This window comes from Periplaneta americana, chromosome 7 (assembly GCF_040183065.1).
Source record: "Periplaneta americana isolate PAMFEO1 chromosome 7, P.americana_PAMFEO1_priV1, whole genome shotgun sequence".
NCBI lineage: Eukaryota > Metazoa > Arthropoda > Insecta > Blattodea > Blattidae > Periplaneta > Periplaneta americana.
Genome location: NC_091123.1, coordinates 57,389,330 through 57,412,041, shown reverse-complemented (window position 1 = coordinate 57,412,041; position 22,712 = coordinate 57,389,330). Strand labels below are relative to the sequence as shown.

The window sequence follows — 22,712 nt, the reverse complement described above, 5'->3', positions numbered from 1 at the left end:
TGCAGGGCTGTCATTGAAACAAGGTGACTAATTTTTAAGAAGTTTTGGTGCGAGTACGGTGAATAATATTTAAATGTCATTTTCTTTTAATTTTATGTCATTTTTCCATTCGTTTAATGACATTTTAATGATCATTTTACGTAGATTTTTAGGTCATCAACATCCGCCCTCTAGTAATAAACAAGTAAAAACTATGCTATAAGAAATGGTGATTACTTTATTAAATGTGAAGGATCAAGACCAAGTTCATGTTATGATAAGCATCTGGAACGCCGTATTTTTCAGTTTAATAGGGAATGAAACTTTAATTTTCAATGCTTATTATCAGATGTCATCGTCATCAGTTCTCAAGAACACTTCAGAGTAAAACCTTTGAACTCCCGTTTATCGAATCGAGATTTCATTGACTTAGTTCACTTTAATCTAGATTCCTCCCATGTAAATTACCTCATAGTAAGATTCGAGATGGCTCTTCACAGATTAATTGCTATTTTTATACGCATACTTTATATTTTATAAATATACCTACCAACTTTGTTGTCTGGTTGGCGAGTTGGTATAGCGTTGGCCTTCTATGCCCAAGGTTGCGGGTTCGATCTCGGGCCAGGTCGATGACATTTAAGTGTGCTTAAATGCGACAGGCTCATGTCAGTAGATTTACTGGCATGTAAAAGAACTCGGGACAAAATTCCGGCACATCCGGCGACGCTGATATAACCTCTGCAATTGCGAGCATCGTTAAATAAAACATAACATTTTTTTAACATTGTTGTGTTGTCACAAGTAAATAGTCTACACGTTGTGTCACTCGTGAACACAAACTGAAGGTTGACCTTCATTAATAGAAATTATTTTATTCATCTGTTCATATATATATATATATATATATATATATATATATATATATATATATGTGTGTGTGTGTGTAACTTATACGAACAGGTGAATAAAATAATTACATATATACAGGGTGAGTCATAATTGTGTACTATATTATTGCAGAGTACTCTGTACAAAAAAAAAATATTTTGTTATATAAACGTATAGCCGATACTGCATTGTTATCAATATATGGCAGCATTGTGTTATTTCAGAGCTAGTCTGCCAATTACCCGTGGCTAAAATCGAAACTAACAGTCGGTGTTGTTTTGTGGTTAAAAAAAGATGTATTCATAGTTGGCCATGTCTTGTAGTTATGGTGATGTTTTGTTGATTCATGTTGTTGAGTATTGTAACTGAAATTGATGTTATTTTTACTTTACTGAATTGCATAACATAACAGTAGGCACTAATACAGAATGGGGGAACCATACACAAACAGTGAAATGACCGATATGATCTTGATTTACGATGAAGTAAGAAACAATACTGCTGCTGCTGCTGCTCGCATCTATGCTGAACGTTTTCCTACCTGACGACACCCAACTCTAAAACCATTGTTTTGTAGCAGTGGAAGTCGCCTTGGGGAAACCGGTGCTGTGCATCTGTGATTAACAATGGAGGTAGATCGCGAAGTCGCAGGACAGATGCTGCTGAAGAAAATATTTTGCGTTCCGTAGACCGTTCACCAGGTACAAGTACACGGCTATTAGCTGCACGTCATTACATGTCTTAGAAGTCAGTGTGGAGAATTGTACATGAGGCATTACTCTACCCAAACCACCTACAACCTGTGCAAGAATTGCAAGAAGAGGTTGATTTTGAACGTCGGAGGATATTCTCGAACATCATGAAAATGCAGCTGATCGACATTTCTTAAGCAAAATATAGGTATTTGATGAAGCAATATTCACCAGAAATGATATATTCAATCGCCACAACCAGCATGTCTGGGCATACCAGAATCCAAATGATATTGAGGAAGTACATTCGCAACATCAGTTCTCCATCAATATCCGAATGGGTGTAATTGGGGATATCCTACTGGGACCATGTGAACTTCCTGCACGATTAACAGATTTACGCTTTCTTCAGACTGCACTAACCCAACAATTGGACGCCGTACCACTGGCAACACGATTTAACATGTGGCTACTTCAAGATGGAGCACCTGCGCATTACGATCGTGCTATGAGACTTAATTTGGATGAACGGGTCCCAGGCAGATGAATTGAACGCAACGGGTCTATTGCATGACCGGCGCGATCACCCGATCTCACCCTGCGACTTTTGGTTGTGGGGCCACATGAAAGTTTACTCCCAACGATACGCTACGAGACAGCACCTGTTGAATGCAATCATGGCTGCAGAAAATACAATCCGGGAACACACCTAATATCGTCCAGCTAACAAGACATTCATGGCGAAGAAGGGCGAAGTTGTGTCGTGAAGTTATTGGTGGACATTTCGAACATCTTCCATGAACCTGCAATGTTAATAAACGTCCCTGTAAAAAGTATCTGTTGTTTGTATTTATAAACTGTTTCCATAACGAAACTGCACGACCAAAAGTGTATATGACAAAATATGTTTGTTTTGTTTATAGAATATTCTGCAATACTTTATAGTACACCATGACTCACCCAGTATATATTTATATGACATATATATGCCTAGAGATGAACAACGATCGAGAAAACGAGACTATCAGCGCCCGCAAAACCGAAAATCCGCACGACAGTGTTGTATTACGTCGCGTCTTTGACGTAAAGACTTGTTGTGAGTCTTTCGAGACTCGATATTGATCATCTCCCGAAGTCCCGAAGTCAGCAGTTGTTTATACCTGACTGATCTTTTATCTACTTTGGCAACTTATATATATATATAAGCCAACAATCAAGTAGCCTTTTTGAAACATCATCTCTACTTTTCAGTGTATAATAATCCGTTTCCCAGTCTTTATTTAATTACTGGGCTCTTATTAAAAGACTAGGAATTTTCTTTTCATATGTTTAAGATCAAGTGTGCAATCTCAAGTAAAAAGATATTAATGTCATGTTTTATTTTTCTTAGAAATGCAAATTTATTTGATTTTTTTTTCTATTTATATAACCATAGGCAATATCTGATAACAACCAGATCTGATAATAGAACCAGATAACTATGATACTTTTTTTTTGTTTTGCCTTTCTGTCTCATTTAAACATTTATGTTATTTATTTCAATGATATATGTTATTCAGAGTGACGAAATCTTTCCACGCCGACTACATGCTATTTCGAGAATGACGAGCGAGATTCGAAGAGCACCAGAATGACGAGACGAGACTCGAAAGACAAATGCAGCGAACACAGCGAGCAGTTAGTTTTGTTCATCTCTAATACCCACATACACCAATTTTATTAATGTTGGGTACTTGACCGTCCCGCGCCGTGGATTTGCGGTCTAAGGCATCTTGCCTAGTAGGACCCACGTTACGGAATTCGCGCTGGGGAAAGAAATTTTCTCGTGAAATTTCGACCTGTGTATGGGACTGGTGCCCACCTAGCATCGTGATACACTTGGGGAGCTACGATAGATAGTAAAATCCGGCCTCGAAAGCAGCTATAACGACTGGTAGGATCACCGTGTTAACCACACGATGCTTCAATTCTGGTTGGATGATCGTCCACCTCTACTTCGGCATATTGACGTGAGGCCAGCTGTCGGCTGGTCGGTCTGGGGCCTTAAAGGGCTGTAGCGCCACAGATTATTTTATTATTATTATTATTATTATTATTATTATTATTATTATTATTATTATTATTATTATTATTATTATTATTATTATTATTATTATTATTACTTGACTATTAGTCATTCACCTATATGAAGCCAGTGGTGTAGACCAATTTACCGGTTTTTTGGGATTCCATAGGGAAATTGGCACTCCTGTGGGGAAAACCTCTAGGTGTTACCTGGATCAAGGGTTTGCCCAACGTAAGTTATAAATCTGTTGTACTTTGAAGATCCAGGTCCGCAGGATTGTAAGTCCAGCGCTTTAGCCACTAGACCATAGACAAATAACAGACCACTAGACAACCGTGGCGGCTTTTTTTGTGTTCGTTTGTCTGGGAAGAAATGAAAACGCACAAGTTAGATTTCACAGACTTTTATGTAAATTGTAATATAATGCAGTGTCTCACTGCATTACTCGTATTTATGGGAATTTATTTCACTACACATTAATGTTTCGAATAGTTCAGGGAATGAAATACATATCGTTAATTGGTTTCTATAAGAGAAACCGTAGACTCTTGGAAATAGTATCGACATGCATTATTATTATTTCTGACTCTTTCCGGTAGCTTTCTTTTTTTTAAGTAGGTTATTTTACGACACTGTATCAACATCTTAGGTTATTTACCGTCAGAATAAGATGGTGATAATGCAGTGAAACGAGTCCAGGTTCCAGCAGCGATAATTACCCAGCATTTGCTCATATTGCGTCAAGGGAAAACCCCGGAAAACCTCAACCAGGTAACTTGCCCCAACTGGGATTCTAACCCGGGCCACCTGGTTTCGCGGCCAGTCGCGCTAACCGTTACTTCAGGTATGGACTGGTAGCTTCTTATGCTGCATGTGAAAGATAGCTGTTTATCATCATCATCATTATCATCATCATCATCATCATCATCATCATCATCATCATCATCTTCGAAACATATATTAGACCATGTGGCCTGTTACGGACTCGTAAATTATTAAATTGATATTTTAGCTGTTAAGATGGTAGGAGTACGCATTTTACTACGTTTATCTCTTGAACTTCTTAAAGGAATCTTTGAATGCGTTCTATCTTCTCTAATAAGCGAGACCGCAAATTCTGTATAAAAGAATCAAGTCATTGAGAAAGCAGCAGGTATTCTCGTCTCCTAGGCGGCGCACCGTCTGGTCTTGATGACGTTAATGTGTTATTCAGAGGTTTTATCCGTTAATTTTGGGCTGTGTGACAGGCGTCCGCAGGTAGGACGGAGAAGTTGTACCTTTATCCTATCCTCATTCTAGACGCGACATTTAATTTTCATATGACGTCATCTATTATCATCTTGTAGGCTACGTTATATAATATGATTATTATTCATTCTATGTGGTCCTGCGTTTACCATGCTGGCCGAGGTTCGCAGTTTCTATTCCGGCGGAGGATTATAGGTTTTTATAAAGATTAATAGCATGGCTTTCTCTGGGAGGAAAATAAAGGTGGGGGACATTGTCATATATTTACTGCATGTAAAAGAACGTTCTTAATAGCATCTTGGCACTATTAAGTTCGGCCACGTAAGGTTTCTGTTTCCATTTCTAATACTTTTCTTTAGTTCTTCCAATGTGTAAGGATTTGTTTTGTAAACTTTGTGATTTTGTTGGCGTACGTTCAAAATCTGCACCAATTTCATCTAGCTTTTCGTCTGTTGAAACTGTTCATTTTCTCTCTTGCTTTTTTGTTTTGCACTGAACCAGTAGATTCAGGTTTTTGCACGGTATCTTGAATCGCACGACCAGCTGATTCGTATTTAAAATTACATTTCTACAGAAAAGTGCGTTGCTTTAGAGTTAGACGTTTAGAGAGTCAACTGTCTAACCGTCTTAGCGAATGAGTGTATGGACACCGTGGGGCGTGAAGAGGGAGCGGAATACGAGCTCTGCCGGATGCTACATTGCTTTAGAGCAGTGGTACTCATTACGCGGCCCACGGGCCGCATGTGGCTCACTAACACATTATTACGGCTCTTGGTCTATTACTATTCTTTTTCTGAGAATTATTTGTTTTACTTCTGTAATAATAATAATAATAATAATAATAATAATAATAATAATAATAATAATAATAATAATAATAATAATAATATTGTTATTATTATATTATATAATAATATAATAATAATAATAATTATTATTATTATTATTCTTAGGAAAATATTTGGGGCTAAGAGGGATGAAGTTACAGGAGAATGGAGAAAGTTACACAACGCAGAGCTGCACGCATCGTATCCTTCATCTGACATAATTAGGAACATTAAATCCAGACGTTTGAGATGAGCAGGGCATGTAGCACGTATGGGCGAATCCAGAAACGCATATAGAGTGTTAGTTGGGAGGCCAGAGGGGAAAAGACCTTTAGGGAGGCCGAGACGTAGATGGGAAGATAATATTAAAATGGATTTGAGGGTGGTGGGATATGATGGTAGAGACTGGATTAATCTTGCTCAGGATAGGGACCAATGGCGGGCTTATGTGAAGGCGGCAATGAACCTCCGGGTTCCTTAAAAGCCAGTAAGTATTAGTATTATTATTATTATTATTATTATTATTATTATTATTATTATTATTATTATTATTATTATTATTATTATTATTTATTCAGGCGAAATTAAGACCATCAGACCTGCTCTTCCACTTAGCCAGAAACAAAAGAAGCTGATACAATTTGTTATAATCAGAGACCGGAACTTTGGCAGAATGCCTTTTTAAATGTGTTAAATCTATCTTAATTTTGAAAGTAAATCTGTACGAATTATGCCTTTGTGATTGAAACGTCACAGTTTTATGTTGCCCTTTTCTGCCTTTTTTATATATAAATGCCTAATTTACAAAATAAATGCTTTTTTTGCCTTTATTTGATTGTTTATCTATTATTTGTTAATTTATTATTAAAAATTGCCTACAGGTATATTTTAATTTACTTCTATAACCGCTACAATGAAAGTGACTTCACCGAATGTATATTAGGCTATTGTCTTTCAGTCAGTTCATATTCTCTTTGCAACAATGAGTGTTGCCGTGGAAAAATGTATAACAGTAAGCGTTTTAATTATTGCTTGTGTTTATTTGACAAGGCAACAATGAGTGCGGGTCTAACGTTATTTTTAATAGTTATTTTTCTTTCAGTTTTCATTGCGACGTTGTTGTAGCTAGCTAAATATTTCATATCACAACATATCAGTACAACCAAACACAAAAATGCACTTTGCAAGGCTACTGGGAAGAAAATTTCTTTGCTTCCAACAGTAATTGCAACATCGAGTCGAAAACCTCAATTTGCATTCGATTTATGTAAAGCTTTTCTTGCTGCCGAAATCCCTTTGTGGAAAGTGCAAGGTTGTGGGTCTAGTGCAAAGTTTTTGTAATTGCCTTTTATTGCGTATTTTAGCTATTTATAATGCCTTTTTACCTGCCTATTTTAGCTATTTATGATGCCTATTTTAGCTATTTATGATGCCTATTTTAATGATTCTATAATGCCTAAACTTCCTGTCTCTGGTAATAATTCAAGTTAATAATTACTGATTAATATTTAAAGAACACTAAAAAATCAATGTAGTTATACAAGTACAAGTTCAGTAAAATAATCCACAATTTCACCGAAATGCCTCCCTCTAGGAGAAACAGACCAGAATTGTGAACTCTTTGCCGTTGAGCATTACCCTTGGTGTACCATGGAAGGTGGTCTACAACGCATCAATATAATTATTAATGAAGCATGGTGGAATGCCGGTAGGGGAGAAAGGAAAGTACCCCGCGAAAACCTACCACAGAACGCCGTCTTCGTCTACCACAAATTCTACTTGGACTTACCGGGATTTGAGCGTGGAAAGCCGATGCCCTAGCCATCCGTTCCGCTAAACGGTGCGCCTACAGCAGTGGTCGTCAGCACTCGCTGAAGTGGGTAGAGTGCATGGAAGGTAAGGAACTTTGCTCCGTCGTGCACAAGGGATAGAGAGACTGCATACCCGCCAGCAGCGACGATTGTACGCTAGGGTTGTGTCTTGTCCACGGGTAAGAGACGCTAGCCCGAGCGTGCAGTGTCTTGATGACCACTAGCCTGCAGTATAAATGAAAATGTGATAATTGCAGGTAATTTGTACAAGTCTGTAATTTCAGTGCGTAAGTGTAATTGGCCATTCCCGTAGCTCAGGCGGTAGGCGCGTTTATTTGCGAACGTGAATTCAATTTGTGTATATTATTGTAGCAAAATATCTAGTATGTAGCGTCGGCCTAAGTAAGCGAAGAGCTGAGTCATTGGGATGGACAGAAATGAAATGATTCACACAAAAGTATTGATTTCGTAGTAGGTCTATAAAATATGTATGTCGTAACCAAGTACTAATACTACATTATTAAAGCTAGTTAGAGCTGTCTCTCGAACACTTTGTACAGAATTTTACATGTTGAAAGCATAAAATGTCAACAAATTAAGTCGTTGTGATGTTACTTACTTACTTACTTACTTACTTACTTACTTACTTACTGGCTTTTAAGGAACCCGGAGGTTCATTGCCGCCCTCACATAAGCCCGCCATTGGTCCCTATCCTGTGCAAGATTAATCCAGTCCCTACCATCATATCCCACCTCCCTCAAATCCATTTTAATATTATCTTCCCATCTACGTCTCGGCCTCCCCAAAGGTTCCATGTACCAAATCTTATAACCTTATTCCTTTGCTGTGGTCGTGCCAGAGAATCAGTCCCATTCCGGGCTTATTGTTAGGTTTCGTAACAAGCTGTTTTTTTTACGGTGATGGGTTGTTAGCCCTTCGCCCAACCCCCAAGCTGGAGGATGTTATTAGTTTAAATTCGAGTTATGGTATGTACTTATGGATTAGCAGTTTTTTTACGGCGTTTCCTGCTTTCTATTTGGGAAGCAAATGTAATATGTAACCATTCTCCTTTTTGAAGGCCATTTTCCTCAATTTATTTGGGTCCACATCAGTTCTTTTATGCCATCTGTTATATTCAATCCTCTGTAAACAGTTGTAATATATTAATGTTTTATATCTATTTGCAACCGTACTGGATCCTTCTCCTTGTCCACACCTGTGGAGTAACGGTTAGCACGGCTGGCCGCGAAACCAGGTGGCCCGGGTTCGAATCCCGGTCGGGGCAAGTTACCTGGTTGAGGTTTTTTCCGGGGTTTTCCCTCAACCCAATTTGAGCAAATGCTGGGTAACTTTCGGTGCTGGACCCCGGACTCATTTCACCAGCATTATCGCCGTGATGTCATTCAGACGCTAAATAACCTAAGATACAGCGTCGTAAAATAACCTACTTAAATACAAAAATAAATCCTTCTCCTTATTTCTTTAGTTTTCATCGAATTGCTTGTTTGGCACGTGTTGGGAGTTTTGTATCCAATAACTTCTTCTAGAAAAATCATTACAAAGGCTACATCCGTTTTAGTAGTTTTCTAGACTTATACTTTGTGTGATAGTTTTATAATTTTACTTTTTATTTACTTTGTGATATTGTAATTTTGTATAAAGAAGAGACCAATTGCATTACTGTTCGATTTTCTTGTTGAATTTTATAACGAGTCATTCGCAGTTTAAAGTGTACGCTGAAATATTTACTGTTTCGTTTGCCATATTCTTGTCTTTAGGTGTGATGAAATATCGTCCTATTTTGCGAATAAACAGATATTAAGTTTTATGAATATTGTATGAGAATTTCGGATCCTCACACTTTTTTTTCATTGCTTTTTGGACTTCACAATAGGAATAATTTTTATATGTAGCCATTATCACCTGAAACACTGAAGATCCGTTTAAACATTATCTTTGTGAGAATTTTCGTTGTGACGATCGATAAAATTACAAATTAGAAAACCCAGAAACTTATATCAAGAAATTAATCTCTTCCTTACTGATTGCTAGTGGACATTTCTGTTTGCGGACGTATTGAAATGGATATTTTAACCTCCAACCTTATTAAATAAACCATAATTTTATTAATTTTTTTAATCAAGGACGGCTCGCTGAAAAGATTAAGAAGGATGTTAGTGTTAATGATATGGCGGAAATGCAAATTAATATGTGTTAATGAAGATGTCCAATGCCCAAACGTCAGTTGAGAGTGATAAGGTTCTCATAGGCCCTCAACGAGAAGGAATCCGAAATGATCTAGGAAATACGCAGTTCATTGTTGGAAGATCGCCGGATTACGATTATGAATCTTAAAAATAAAGTGGGAATTTAATTTGACTAGAGGGTCGATTTCTAAAACGGACGAAATCATGGTTCCAAATCTCGGCTTTTAAACTGCGATCGACGTCTGAATCCTTATGCGATTTCTAAAACGAAGTCGAGACGCGGCTTGAGAAGAAACCGAGGTTCGCGGGTTTTATATATGGCAACGCAGTTGAGAATTGATTTTTATTCTTGATCCCACTGTGCGTTTCGAAACGAATGAGGAACACCCAGCAGAAGTGGATAAGGAAAAAAAGAATATCTACAATCCTACCATTCCATATTACCTCCAAAAGTACCAGCTAGAAGAGCTTGAAGTAATCGGACTTCTGGTTGGAACAAGACCGCTACTCTCTTCATGAAAGATGTGTTTAAGAGGTTTGGAATACCTACATCTATTATTCCGATTGTAACTTTAGCTGCATTGAAAGGATCAATTACTCTCCTGAAGCATCACCTATATTCGAAATGAAACCAAGTTCATTAGCATTCTTTACTTTTTTGTAACACTTGCCTCTCTAAAACTAGGTATATTTCCACCAATCACAAAATGTATTTGGAGCTATGTACTTGTAGGAGTTTCATTGTCAAAACAAAATTAATGGTTCACTGAACTTGTAAACATTTATATGGTTAAGTACTCTTTGTCCCTTGGCAGCTCACGAATAGTGAGAAGATTTCTAAATTTCCCAGAAAGAAATTAACATCGGGATTAATACTTTTATTGAATTGCAATAGTCACATTCTTTTGTTCTCAGCTAAGATATTGGTATATTTACTAATTTGCAGAATATAATATGTGCGTTTAAAATACTACATTATTTAATATTTAATACGGAATAGATTTTTAGATACCAGAATGATATTGTCCAAATAATTAGCACAAACAGAGCGTTTATGTTGTAATTTATCATTTGTTCACAACTACTACCAACATTAACTACCTGAAAACCCGGTTCTAAGGAATGAATAACCTAAGTATTAACTGGATTAAAATTTCAATTGAAAGTAAACTGTTGTATGGCTCTATTTTCACATATAATACTACGTGGAATGCCCTAGTAGCATAAAACTTAAAATAAGACAAAATCAAGTTTGCTTCTTATTCTTGTAGGCCCAAATCATTTTCGAGTATTAAATAAAATGTTCAAAACTACTGTAAAGACTAAGAATTAAGTTATATCGTCTTATAGGCATAAATATATAATTAATATAAAATATTATATCTTATTTCCCTCAAGGCAACAAGTAGGTGTAAAAAAATTGTCAACCCTATTGCATTTCGTTGCAGATTATTACTTAGCATTCTTGCTAAATTTTGCGTTGATTCCTTCGAAAATCGAAATATTCGCTTGAAATTATCGTCGTTATATAGTAACAAAGGATTATTCCTGTCTCTCATCACTCTAATCCTGGGATTTAATACCCTTAGAGACAAATTTTCCTTTGATAATCATCCAGCTGATCTACTATCTCCATCTTGTATACATGAAACCGTGGTTTTAAACCTATTCCAACCATGGTCTCTGCTTCAGAACATGGTTTCGAGCAATGGCTCAGAAAAATGAAAAAGACCTCGTTTTATAAATCCAAACACGGTTTAAAGCCATGGTCGTGGTCTAGACCTCGTTTTAGAAATCGACCCTCAATCTACGCACGCACCATGTCTCAACAAAATTCGGCACTTAAATTCCTGGCACGTGAGCAGCAGGAGAATTTCTCCAGGTTCCCAGAGACATGCTGGATTATGCTGACTGGACACAGTTTTTATGAAAACGTTAATTACTGTGGTTCAGAAGCAGACTGTTGGTCATTACTGGAACTTAAAAAAATCACAATTGCTTCGTTACTGCATACAGGTTCCATCTTCAGTGGAAATTTTAAGGGTTACATAATCTTTTAGGTCCGTCATGGTTGACTTCCCCAAACAACATGACCTGAAGATGGAACATGTATGGAATTCTGAATCATTGAAACTGTAGAGATCCAGCACACAGTGTGGTAGTGGTACCCAAAAGTATGTATATAATCACATATTAGAGATCAGTCGTGGGTCTACGACTAGGGTTTCCAGACGGATACGTCCGAATTTCACCGTACATGTCCTGCTTTGTAAATGTGTACCCTGGCCGAACATTGTAGAAAATCAGAATTGTCCTGCTTTTCTCTCTCGTAAATTCTCTTCGGTTCATTTCTAACGAAATGTTCGCCACCATCCTGACAATGTTTTTTCCTGGTCGATGGATAAGTCTTAGTTAGTCTGTTATGTGGCTTCCTCGCTCACCGGATCTTAATCCTTTAGATTTCTTCTTGTGGGGACACTTGAAAATGTTTAGTTTATGGCATCTAGTGTATGATATGGAAACTTTGCAGCAGCTCATGTATTTGAAGTATTTGCATTATGTGAAACCATTCCCATAATGCCTAGGATGTTTTTTATGTACAGTAGTCAAATGCAGCATCTTGCCCAGGCCTGTTTTCAGATGGGAGGATCGTATTTCGAATATCTGCTCTGAGGGATTCTACACAAGGAAAGGGCTCTAGCTCTGAAATGTTTCGGTTGCGGATATATGTGTATAAATAAGATTTCTTTTTTTTTTTTTCATTCTTTTTGTGTGTAGAAGATATGTTGGAGCATTTTAGATACCCTGTATATGCGATGATTTTCTAAGTCAGGCTTGAATCCGTCCCGTGTCCGGCCCTGGAAATGTCAAGTCAAGCTGATGGTTGTGTAGCCTCTGTAAAAATCCACCGAAACTTACGTAAACTAAATTCATACGACATCTACAATAGATACGTTTCAACAAAAAAATGCGTTGTTGTAGTGTGTAACTTCGGTTAAAAATGCGTCTTTTTCAGTAAAGTTCAGACTACTCACCAACGGAGATAGAAATTCAGAATGCTAGCAGAATAATTGTGTCGCCGGCTTAGTGAAAAATTAACAAAGAACATTCACGCACTGTTCTACACGGCCTTAAGACTAATCGGGAAAGTCCAACGCACCATCAGCCTCCTGTTTCGGTAAAAATGCCGGTAACGTATGTTTGAATCGGTCTGTTTTTTACACTTTGGAAATTATGAAGTGTTTGCACACAAGCCTACGATTTTAAGTTGCAGCAGGTAAAAATATGAACATGAAAACAGTATTCAAATACGAATGTATTGCAGTTATCTTGTTCAAGGCACAAAATTTCCTGTCTCTTAAATGGCACGGATTCAAAGATCTGACCATGACCAACCACAAGAAAGCTTTGCCACATTAAAATAGATTTTAAATTATATGTGTACAAGTATTCTTAGTTCTGATCTGTGACATAACGTGAACGATAGACACTGGCACTGCTACTTATTATGAAACGCATGCGTTGGCACAGGTGCAATATGTAGGTCACCAGATTGAAATAATTAACGTTGGACGAATTTTAAATATAGTTCAGAACAACAATGAAAAAAGGACACTCACGATGTACTGTAAAGAAACAATGTGCCAGAATTCTTTAAATTTTCATTTAAGAATCTGTATTATGATTGAGATGCGGCGGGCGGTTAAAGTGTTGTACTGCAAGCCGAAAGGTTGCGGATTCGATTCCCGATGGGACCAAATACTTTCTCAATTGTTCTAACCCAGCCATATTATACAAAGTGAACCGTAAGTAATGTCATTAATTTCGGGGTTATTCTTTGAGATATTTCAAATAAAATTTTAATACAATTTTGCTCGCTTTTGCTTCCTTTTCGAGATAATTGTTTTATGTGGAACATACATGGCGTGTTTTGAGAAAATCTTCTTCTTTTTCTTCTTCCTGGAGATTCACTAGATGCTGATTGCAGACCATTTTTCCATCTTTGTTGCGGCTTTCCTATACCTCTTCTTCCTAAGGGTTTCATGTCCCTGGCTATTTTTGCTATTCTATCATCCCTCATTCTTGTAACATGATTATTCCATTTCTTTTTTCTTCCTTTCACAAATTTATTGCCTATTATTTCACACTGGTCTCTTACTTCCTTATTTCTCACCCTATCTCTTCTCGTCTTCCCTATTATCGATCTTAATGTATTCATTTCTAACGTTGTGTATAGCTGATTTAATTTTTTTTTTTTTTGTGGTGGCCCGTGTTTCGGCTCCGTAAGTCAGTATCGGTCTTACCATTGTTTGAGAAAGTCATTAATTAAATTCCCAATATTCTCAGTCAGTTTAAGAGAGCAGTGTATTATGGTAATAAATGGCTGAAAGAATTTTATTGCAGAAATTTAATCCGAACAAATGTAACTTTTCGTTCTGCAAAGGAATTTTACAATGTTACATCTGTACGGATCAAATTTCTGCACATTTAAAGGACAAAACTAAAATTCTTTCAATTTATTATCATAATACGGTACTCTGCTCTCTTAAATTTACTGAGCATATTGGGAATTAAATCAATGTGTTTCCCAAAACACACTATGAAATGTTTCATATAAAATCATTTTTATCTCGAAACGGAAGCAAAAACGAGTAAAATTGTATTAAACTTTTTGTTTGAAATATCTCAAAGAATAGCCCACTGAAATTAATGACATTATTTACGGTTCATTCTGTATAGTCCTTAAGTTCACGAGTACCAGAAATATTTCCTTCGGAGTAAAGACGCCTAGCATATAGGACTGACATCGCTGCTGCTACTCAGTACCAATTGTCTCGTCGAGTAGGAGCCCTACCATTCTGCCAGGCCGAAGGTTTTTCAGGGCCTGTAAGCTAACATCTTTATTATTATTATTATTATTATTATTATTATTATTATTATTATTATTATTATTATTATTATTATTACTAGAGCCCAGATGTTTAGGCATTTTTTTGCTTAAAATAGGCAGGCATATAGGCACTAAAATAGTAAAAATAGGCAGTGAAATAGGCATTTATTATTCATGGAAACAGACAAAAAATAGACGAATACTTAATAAACTATCCCATACGGTACTCACTTTCCTTGCTTACATGTCACAACACGATGCTTTTTTAAGTTGTCAACTGTCATAGTGAGCCGCCTGTCAGAGAGAATGTTTTTCATGTTGGAAAAAGATCTTTCTACTTCTACTGAAGTGACTGGAGCAAACTTAAAACAACTTATTTGAGAAAGACTGTCTCTACTTTCTTTCAGAGATCGGGAAAAACCGACTGTGTACTGTCTCAAAAAGAGGGGTGTGAGAAGGGATTAGAGACTTCAAAGTACGCGTGACTTGTGCGTGCAAGCGACAACAGTAACGAGACCTGGAGACTTGCTTTTAATACTTCGCTCATCTTCTTTCTTTCGCTGGTAAACCCCGAAGTGACCCGAGCACTGAGGGTTATACTGTCCAAACATCTTTGTTAAGTGACATAAAAGATGGAACCTGTAGGGGAGAAAAGTTTACGACTTCTTGAAAACATATGTATTGCTGGAGAATAAGATTCTCAGCAAATATTTGTGTGAGGTGAATATATATTTTTAATTTGTACAACCGTTTTTTTGTTGTTTTTTTATATATAATTTATGTGCGATTAATTTTAAATGCATTAAAAATATAGAAAATGTACAATAACGACGTAAAAAGGCTAAACAAGGCATTTAACCTTAAAATAGGCAACGGAAGCTAAAATAGGCAAAAAAAAAAGGCAAAATAAAAATTGGTCCTATCGTCCCCATATGTGTGGAAACGTGTTTATATCTAATAGATCTTTCATACATACACTCAGTTTTAAAAAAGGCATTTTGTCTAACTTCCGGGCTCTAATTATTACCATTATTTGCCATTGACTGCTCGTGAATATAAAATACTATGTGTTACAATAATTTATAACACGATACTCCTACAACGTACCTACTGTTCACGCTTTCGCTATAAAAACAACGCTTAGGTATACAATAAAAATTAAATTATTGCTCATTTAACATTCTCTTCTTTTGTGTTTTGGCATTTCTATTGAGAAAGAACTAAAACGGAATCCCAGTGAACAGCGTCTAAGACAAACGAAAGACAACAAGAGAACTAAATAAGACTTTGAGAGAGACGATAGGCTTATTACAAAAATCCACTGTTTATCACTTGATTTATTGTTACACTATGATGTTCTTAGTTGGGTTCTTAATTTTTATATTTTTAATTTTGTGAAGAAACTACGAGGGTTGGATAAAAAGTAATGGCAACAGTGCTAGCGCAATTTCTTTATGGCCCAATGTTCCACCTAGGAATTTCAGGAATGGTGATAAGCAATCATTTGGTACTTTATCATATCAGATATAAATATGCTAAAAGAAATTACACGCTTGTCTTGAAAGAGAGAAAATCATTGGAATATTATAATAGACTGCAAAAATCCGAAAACATGTTATTTTTCCATGCTATACTTAGTTTTACGCGTCGAAAACACAATCGTTAAAATATCTTGTCCCCAAAACGTATCCTCTGACATCAGCAACACGCAAGGACATTCCTTTTCGTGCAATGCAGTGTTGTCATATTTTCTAGTACTGAGTTGCGTAATGTGGGTTCGTGACGTGAATATTTTTTGCTACCGTCTTTGTAACATAAAAGAAAATTGACTGCAAACACAATACAAATTAAAAAAAAAAACGCTCAGTTACTATGTTAATTGAAAATACTAATACTGTTTGTTTGTCCTTGTCATGCCTTATAATGTCCCTTAATAATCTTCCCAGCGTATAGTGTCTCCAGGTGTAATTCCAACTGTAGAGAACCTCGGTTCAATGCTGAAGTTGCACTAATGGAAAAGAAAATATAGATTTTTTTAAGTCGGTTATTTAAAGACGCTGTATCAATTATTAGATTAGTAGTTAGTGTCATGGATTTGATAATGGCGAAATTTTATTTGGCGAAATAAGGCAGAGGATTCGCGATGGATTACCTGACATTCGCCTTACAATTGAAGAAACTCCAATCATGCAATCAGCCCAAGTGAGCATCAGACCTACACCGATGATTAATACAGATTTATTTTTTGTCAGTTCTTATTGTAGTATCGAAATTTCTTTATTATTCAGTTATCTTTCCACATTTCTGTAGAAGATACGTTACATGGATGTGGTGATAATTTATACATACTACTGTTAGCACCATTCGAAATGTAATCTTTTTAAGTCGATGGATAAGACAAATGATAATTATGTGATCTCCTTGTAAAGCGGTTATTGTCATTCTCTTTTCACAAATCTATAACGTGAAATTACTACACATTTTATCAGAGATGTCTTTGTGAGATAATATCAAGGTCTTTAAAAATCGTTCAATTTTACGAAGAAAAAGATAATGAAAGTATTTACTGATCCAGAATAAGAGATATTGTTGATTCAGCGATAGTCTAGATTAAGTTAAGTTTGGCTGAAGTCTTAAGTTAGTTACTACTACTACTACTACTACTACTACCACTACTACTACTACTACTACTACTACTGCTACTGCTACTGCTACTGCTACTGCTAATGCTAGTACACTTCTTCTTCTTCTTCTTCTTCTTCTTCTTCTTCTTCTTCTTCTTCTTCTTCAAGGGGTTAGGTACAGCTTACAGCAGTAAAATTTTGGAAATATTCAACATTTTTTTCCCTCCATTACTGTATCTTGTACAATAATGAAAATTAGCATTGTAAAACATTGTCCTTCTGCTATATGAAAAAAATATTTTTACGATTAAAAGAAAATTATTTACTTTTTTTTTTTTTTTTTTCAAAACTCAGTTCACTGTGCAGTGATGAAGCGTTTCCCACATAACTCAAAAACTATCCAACATTCTGTGATGAAATTTTTTGTATGTATTTATGCATGTCATATCTACAATATGATGCAAGACCACTTCTCTACCTTTGATAGATTGTCTGATAAAAAGTAAATTCATTTTAAAAAATGGTCAAATATCAGTATTTTCTTCGAACACAAAAAAAATATCATTTATTAAGGAATGTAATTGAAAGAGCATGAGATTGTGAACATGAGTTTCAGCAATAAAATAAAAGAGAGAACATGAAAAAATTAACAAGTTTATGAGTTATGAGGGAAACGCTTCATCACTGCACAGTGAACTGCCACCATTTTGAATTAAAAAAATATAAATAATATTTTTAAATCGTAAAAATATTTTTTTCGTATAGCAGAAGGCAGTGTTTTACACATACCAATTTTCATTATTGTACAAGATACAGTAATAGAGGGAAAAAATGTTGAATATTTCCAAACAATTTACTGCTTTAAGCTGTACCTAACCCCTTAAGGATGTATATTTCAGCTGTAGCACTTAGCACAAATGGATGGAAATAAGTCCAGAAGACCGCAACGCAACACCAACCTTGCGATACTACAGGCTTTAATTTCAGATATTATTACTTAAAAATGTTATGGTTCGGTCATGTGACTTATCAATTTAATGTAATCTACAATATAGTTTACATTACATACATTGTTGTGAACGTTTTCGCCTGAAGTCCGGCATCTTCAGACAAATGAAAAGAATTTAGATATCATATGAACAAATTGCAATTGCATAAATATACTCTAACATTACAGTCAGTGACTGTAAACATTTTAAGTGTTTCAAATGAAAAATGTCTCCTTCCTTTTCATTTGTCTGAAGATGCCGGACTTAAGGCGAAAACGTTCACAACAATGTATGTAATGTAAACTATATTGTATATAACATTAAATTGATGTCACATGACTGAATCACAACATTTTAAAGTAATAATATTAGAATTGACTTATCTGAACCTTCAAAATGAATTGTAAAAATGTGAGGTGATGACTCAGCCTCCATCCCACATTTCCTTTAAGTTGGGTCATCACTAGAGTCCTGCATTTGGTTATTTTGAATGCAGTTTAGGTGTACATCGATCATACAGGGACATCATTTTATTTTTACTAACATTTTTAATATTAACGTGGCTATACCTTTAGAGAACCGGAAACACAGATTGCTACCCCTTCCACGGCTGTAGTTCGATGATACTGGCGTAAAACACAAACATATCACTCTACTAGGTATAGGAGGGAAGAAAATTAGTTCATTCATTTACGTAAACTAGGAAATATCACGATTTTGAGTTCGATAATTTTCATTAGGTTTTTGTTTAATCTTAATACAGTACTGTATTAAGAATAAGTGTTTTTACTCACGAACTGAGTTAGCCGTGCGAACGTATTCATTATGCAGTGTATATTATACTGCCTACAGCACATTAGCGTACAATATAGAGAATGAAGTTAAATTGAAAAATAATCATAATATGGATATTTAAACACATTTTTGAAAATGGTGACCGTTCATTTCGATACAGGCTTCAGTTCTTTTGTGCATATTATCGCACTAAAGACTTGCATCTAATTCCAATTGCCAGTTTCGTCCTTCGTACTAGTAACTCATGTTGAAATAATTCTGTACCTACTCTATAAAAGAGTACCTTACGTACTGTAAATTCAATCTTCACTTCTGCCCGACCCGCACAGATAAAATTACTCAGACATGCTATCTACTGTCCGTTCAAGTGGTTATGATGCAGGATCGTAGAAAGGGGGGAAATCACGTGACAGTTAATTACTTAACGAGGCCTTTTATTTAAGTTATTTTAAAAAGTTACATAATATTACGTAAACGTCCAATTCTGAACAGAAATTAATGTTTTCAGAAAATAGCTAAGACAGCCCAGCTTTTATAGAGGGGCGAGCAGAAGGAGATGGGGGAAATCGGATTGCGACGTAGGCAAACGGACTACAGTACCTGTGCGAAAATATGATTCAATATTGAAAGCTCTTTCGTCACTGGAAAACGCGAACATATTTCTGGAACGTACTATACTCATTAACTCAGTGCTGTTTACTATATGCAGTCTTGGATCTGTGTGTAGAGGACGGTTGAAATACATTAGTAGAAGGGGTGGGAGTGAAGTACATTAAAAAACTCAGGTACAATAAAAATTGAAGTAAAAATAAAATGATGTCCCTGTATTATAGATTCGTATGGAGAGGTAGTTGCAAGTGAATAGGTATGACATCTTTTTTGTGGAGTTACATAAAAATGAATATTCGTCCCATCGATGCCGCGTTTTACTCTGAACAACAAATTTTTACTTTTTGTCTTGCTCCAAAATAAAAATAGCTGAATATTACTAATATGTGTGCCCTAAATCTGAATTTAAAATCCAAATTGCCCCATCACATATCAATTTCCGGGGAAAGTGAATTGAATTTTTATGAAAAGACATTTTTTTTTTAATTTGACACTGCTTCTGATAAAATTACAACACACTAGGGATTCAAAATGCCTCATAATACCTGAAAAATGTTTACTAAATACAAAAATGATGTTGCATAGTTTAAAACACAACGACAATAAAAATATTTCATGCATATAATAAGAAAAATCTCGGAATTTGAACTTAAATGTAAAATAATTTTCTGGATGACTTCCGTTTATAACCGGACCCGGGACTGTCTTTTACAAGGAATCAATAATAGTCTGCAAGCATGCTGGATGATTATCTTTCTTTATATCGCCTTTCGATTTCAGATATTTCTTGATGAAATCGTTCTACATACTCGTCGCTTACCGCTCCAAGATTAGGAGAAAAGAAATCCAAATCAAAATGTAAAAAGTGTACTTTGAGAGACATATTACACCATTTTCTCACATGCACAACATGATTTCCACAAGTTCGATGAAGTTGTCTGCCCTAGAATTTCCAAGGAAATTTTAGCAAACATCTTTGAATGCGCGCCGTGCCATTTTTTCTGTAACGGAAAGTTTTTTCTCAAACAAAGAGTCAGCCATAACTTTGTGAATTTGTGGACCGATTAAAATGCCCTAATTTGCCTTCACTCAAACTGGTAAACTTTTTTTTTAAATACTGAAAACCACACTCTTGTTTGTTCATTGTCTAGACCTCACTTTGAACTGTTATGAAATTTATTGAATAGAAGGGACCAATATCTGTTCATTTATTAGAAGTACAAAAGAACATGCCAACAACCATAAGAAACCGGAAATAGGTCATAAACTCACAAAATGCATTAGCTTTTGTTTTGGTTTACAACCCCCAACCCCCGTCAGATGGTTTCCTGGGAGAGCCCTTATCGAAAAGTGAAATCATAGCCTAGTATATCCTAAAAACCTTACGCGATACTAAGAAAAGAGATGCATTTTCGGATTCAGCGCAAACCAAACCATAAGGGACACATTATTTTAAGTCGGAGCAAAATTCTTGTTGTTCAGTGTTATCGTAGATCTAAGGGAGCGAATCATCACAGCAGTTGACATTATCGACAGATCCTTATTGATGCGACTGTGGCAAGAACTATACTATTGTTTGGATGTGTGTCATGTCAGCTATTATTACGTATAAAAAACTGAGTTCCTCGTCAATTCTTGATGTTTTCATTAACGTAAGGACAGTAGTTTATTTGCAATGAAGTTTTGTAACCCCTCAAATCTTTATGAAACACGATGTGCTGTATATACAAAATTTGTTAACGATTTCCAATAGAGTTATTTTCCGCTCACACTGTATATTTAAATTAATACAGTGACTTCACTTCTTTTTTTTTTAGGAAGACTGGCGTTAGTGGATATATAATGACAAACGGAAAGGTCAGAAATATCCAGGAATTCCGAAAGCAGTCCTGTTATATACCTCAAGAGTTTGCAATGCTGTCGCAACTAACCACAAGAGAGACGCTAAAAATTGCAGCCGACCTTAAGCTTAATGTCGATGTGGGAACAAGAAAGAAGAATGTGATGGTATGTTGGTGTTTTTCTTGTTTCTTAGGTTTCCGTTGTACTAGTAGAGTCAAAAAGTAACCGAACTTGTGTAGATACCTTTGTTGCAGATGACATGTAACCATTTACATAACCATCTTCAAAGTACGCTTCCTAGGTAGTGATACTCTTGTGCCAGCGTCCATACCACTTCTCGAAACATTCCTGCAGCCCATTTTTGGTCACTTCCCGCAGAGCGCGCGTCGCATGAATTTTTACTTCTTCGGCTGACGCAAACCGCCATCCCTTGAGTAGAGATTTGACCTTTGGAAATATGTATAAATATGCTGGAGTAAAAACTGGAGAACATGGTGGCTGTGTATGGACAGGTATTTTGTATTTTGCGAAGAATTCGCTTACCAAGGGTGACCGATGTGCTGGTGTAATGTCATGATTGTCCTTATCACAAATTGGATCTTTTTCGTCGAACTGCAACAAAGAATTGCAACATACGTCTCCTTGCTGACAGTACGACCCTCAGGAATAAATTAAAAATGTACGAGATCCTGGATATCGAAGAACACTTCCTCTTTGATCGGTCAGCACACTGAATCTATACGCCTGGAGATTAGGCCACATGCCACACGGACAAGGCAGAGAATTTGCCTACAGAGCTTGACGTTGTCACCGAAGTTCAGGACTTTCTGACTCTACCAGTATAAAACATACGTGCAATATTATTTATAGTTAAACACATTCTAAATACACAACAGTTTTCTGTATTGTAATGGCACATTCGTGTTTTTTTTTTTTTATTTTTGCATGTGCGTGTCTGCGACCATGATTGCTTGCGTGTATATACACGTAAAGGTGAGTGAGTGAGTGTGTGTGTGTGTGTGTGTGTGTGTGTGTGTGTGTGTGTGTGTGTGTGTGTGTGTGCATATTTGAACACGCTCGCGTGTGGGAAAAGATGAGAGTTACAGTCAAGGTTGCCAGACGTTCTGGATTTCCCAGGATTGTTCTGAATTTTGATGATGTGTCTTGTGCCTTGGATTGAGTTATATTTTTCCCGGAATGTCAAAAAATTGAAAAAAAAAAAAACAATTTTCGTTAATTTC

General features: G+C 36.1%; 1 protein-coding gene across 3 annotated transcripts in view; it reads left to right on the top strand.

The window, feature by feature from the left end:
* Positions 1 to 22,712, top strand: part of LOC138703121 (ATP-binding cassette sub-family G member 1-like) — a 74,051-nt gene that overhangs the window by 24,619 nt on the left and 26,720 nt on the right. For 2 of the 3 annotated variants that reach the window (XM_069830715.1, XM_069830714.1), the window contains exon 3: positions 21,447 to 21,636. The exons of the other annotated variant lie outside the window; for it this stretch is intronic. In XM_069830715.1, the coding sequence (XP_069686816.1) occupies positions 21,447 to 21,636 (190 nt within the window). The remainder of the gene's footprint in view (positions 1 to 21,446; positions 21,637 to 22,712) is intronic. 3 annotated transcript variants of the gene reach the window in all.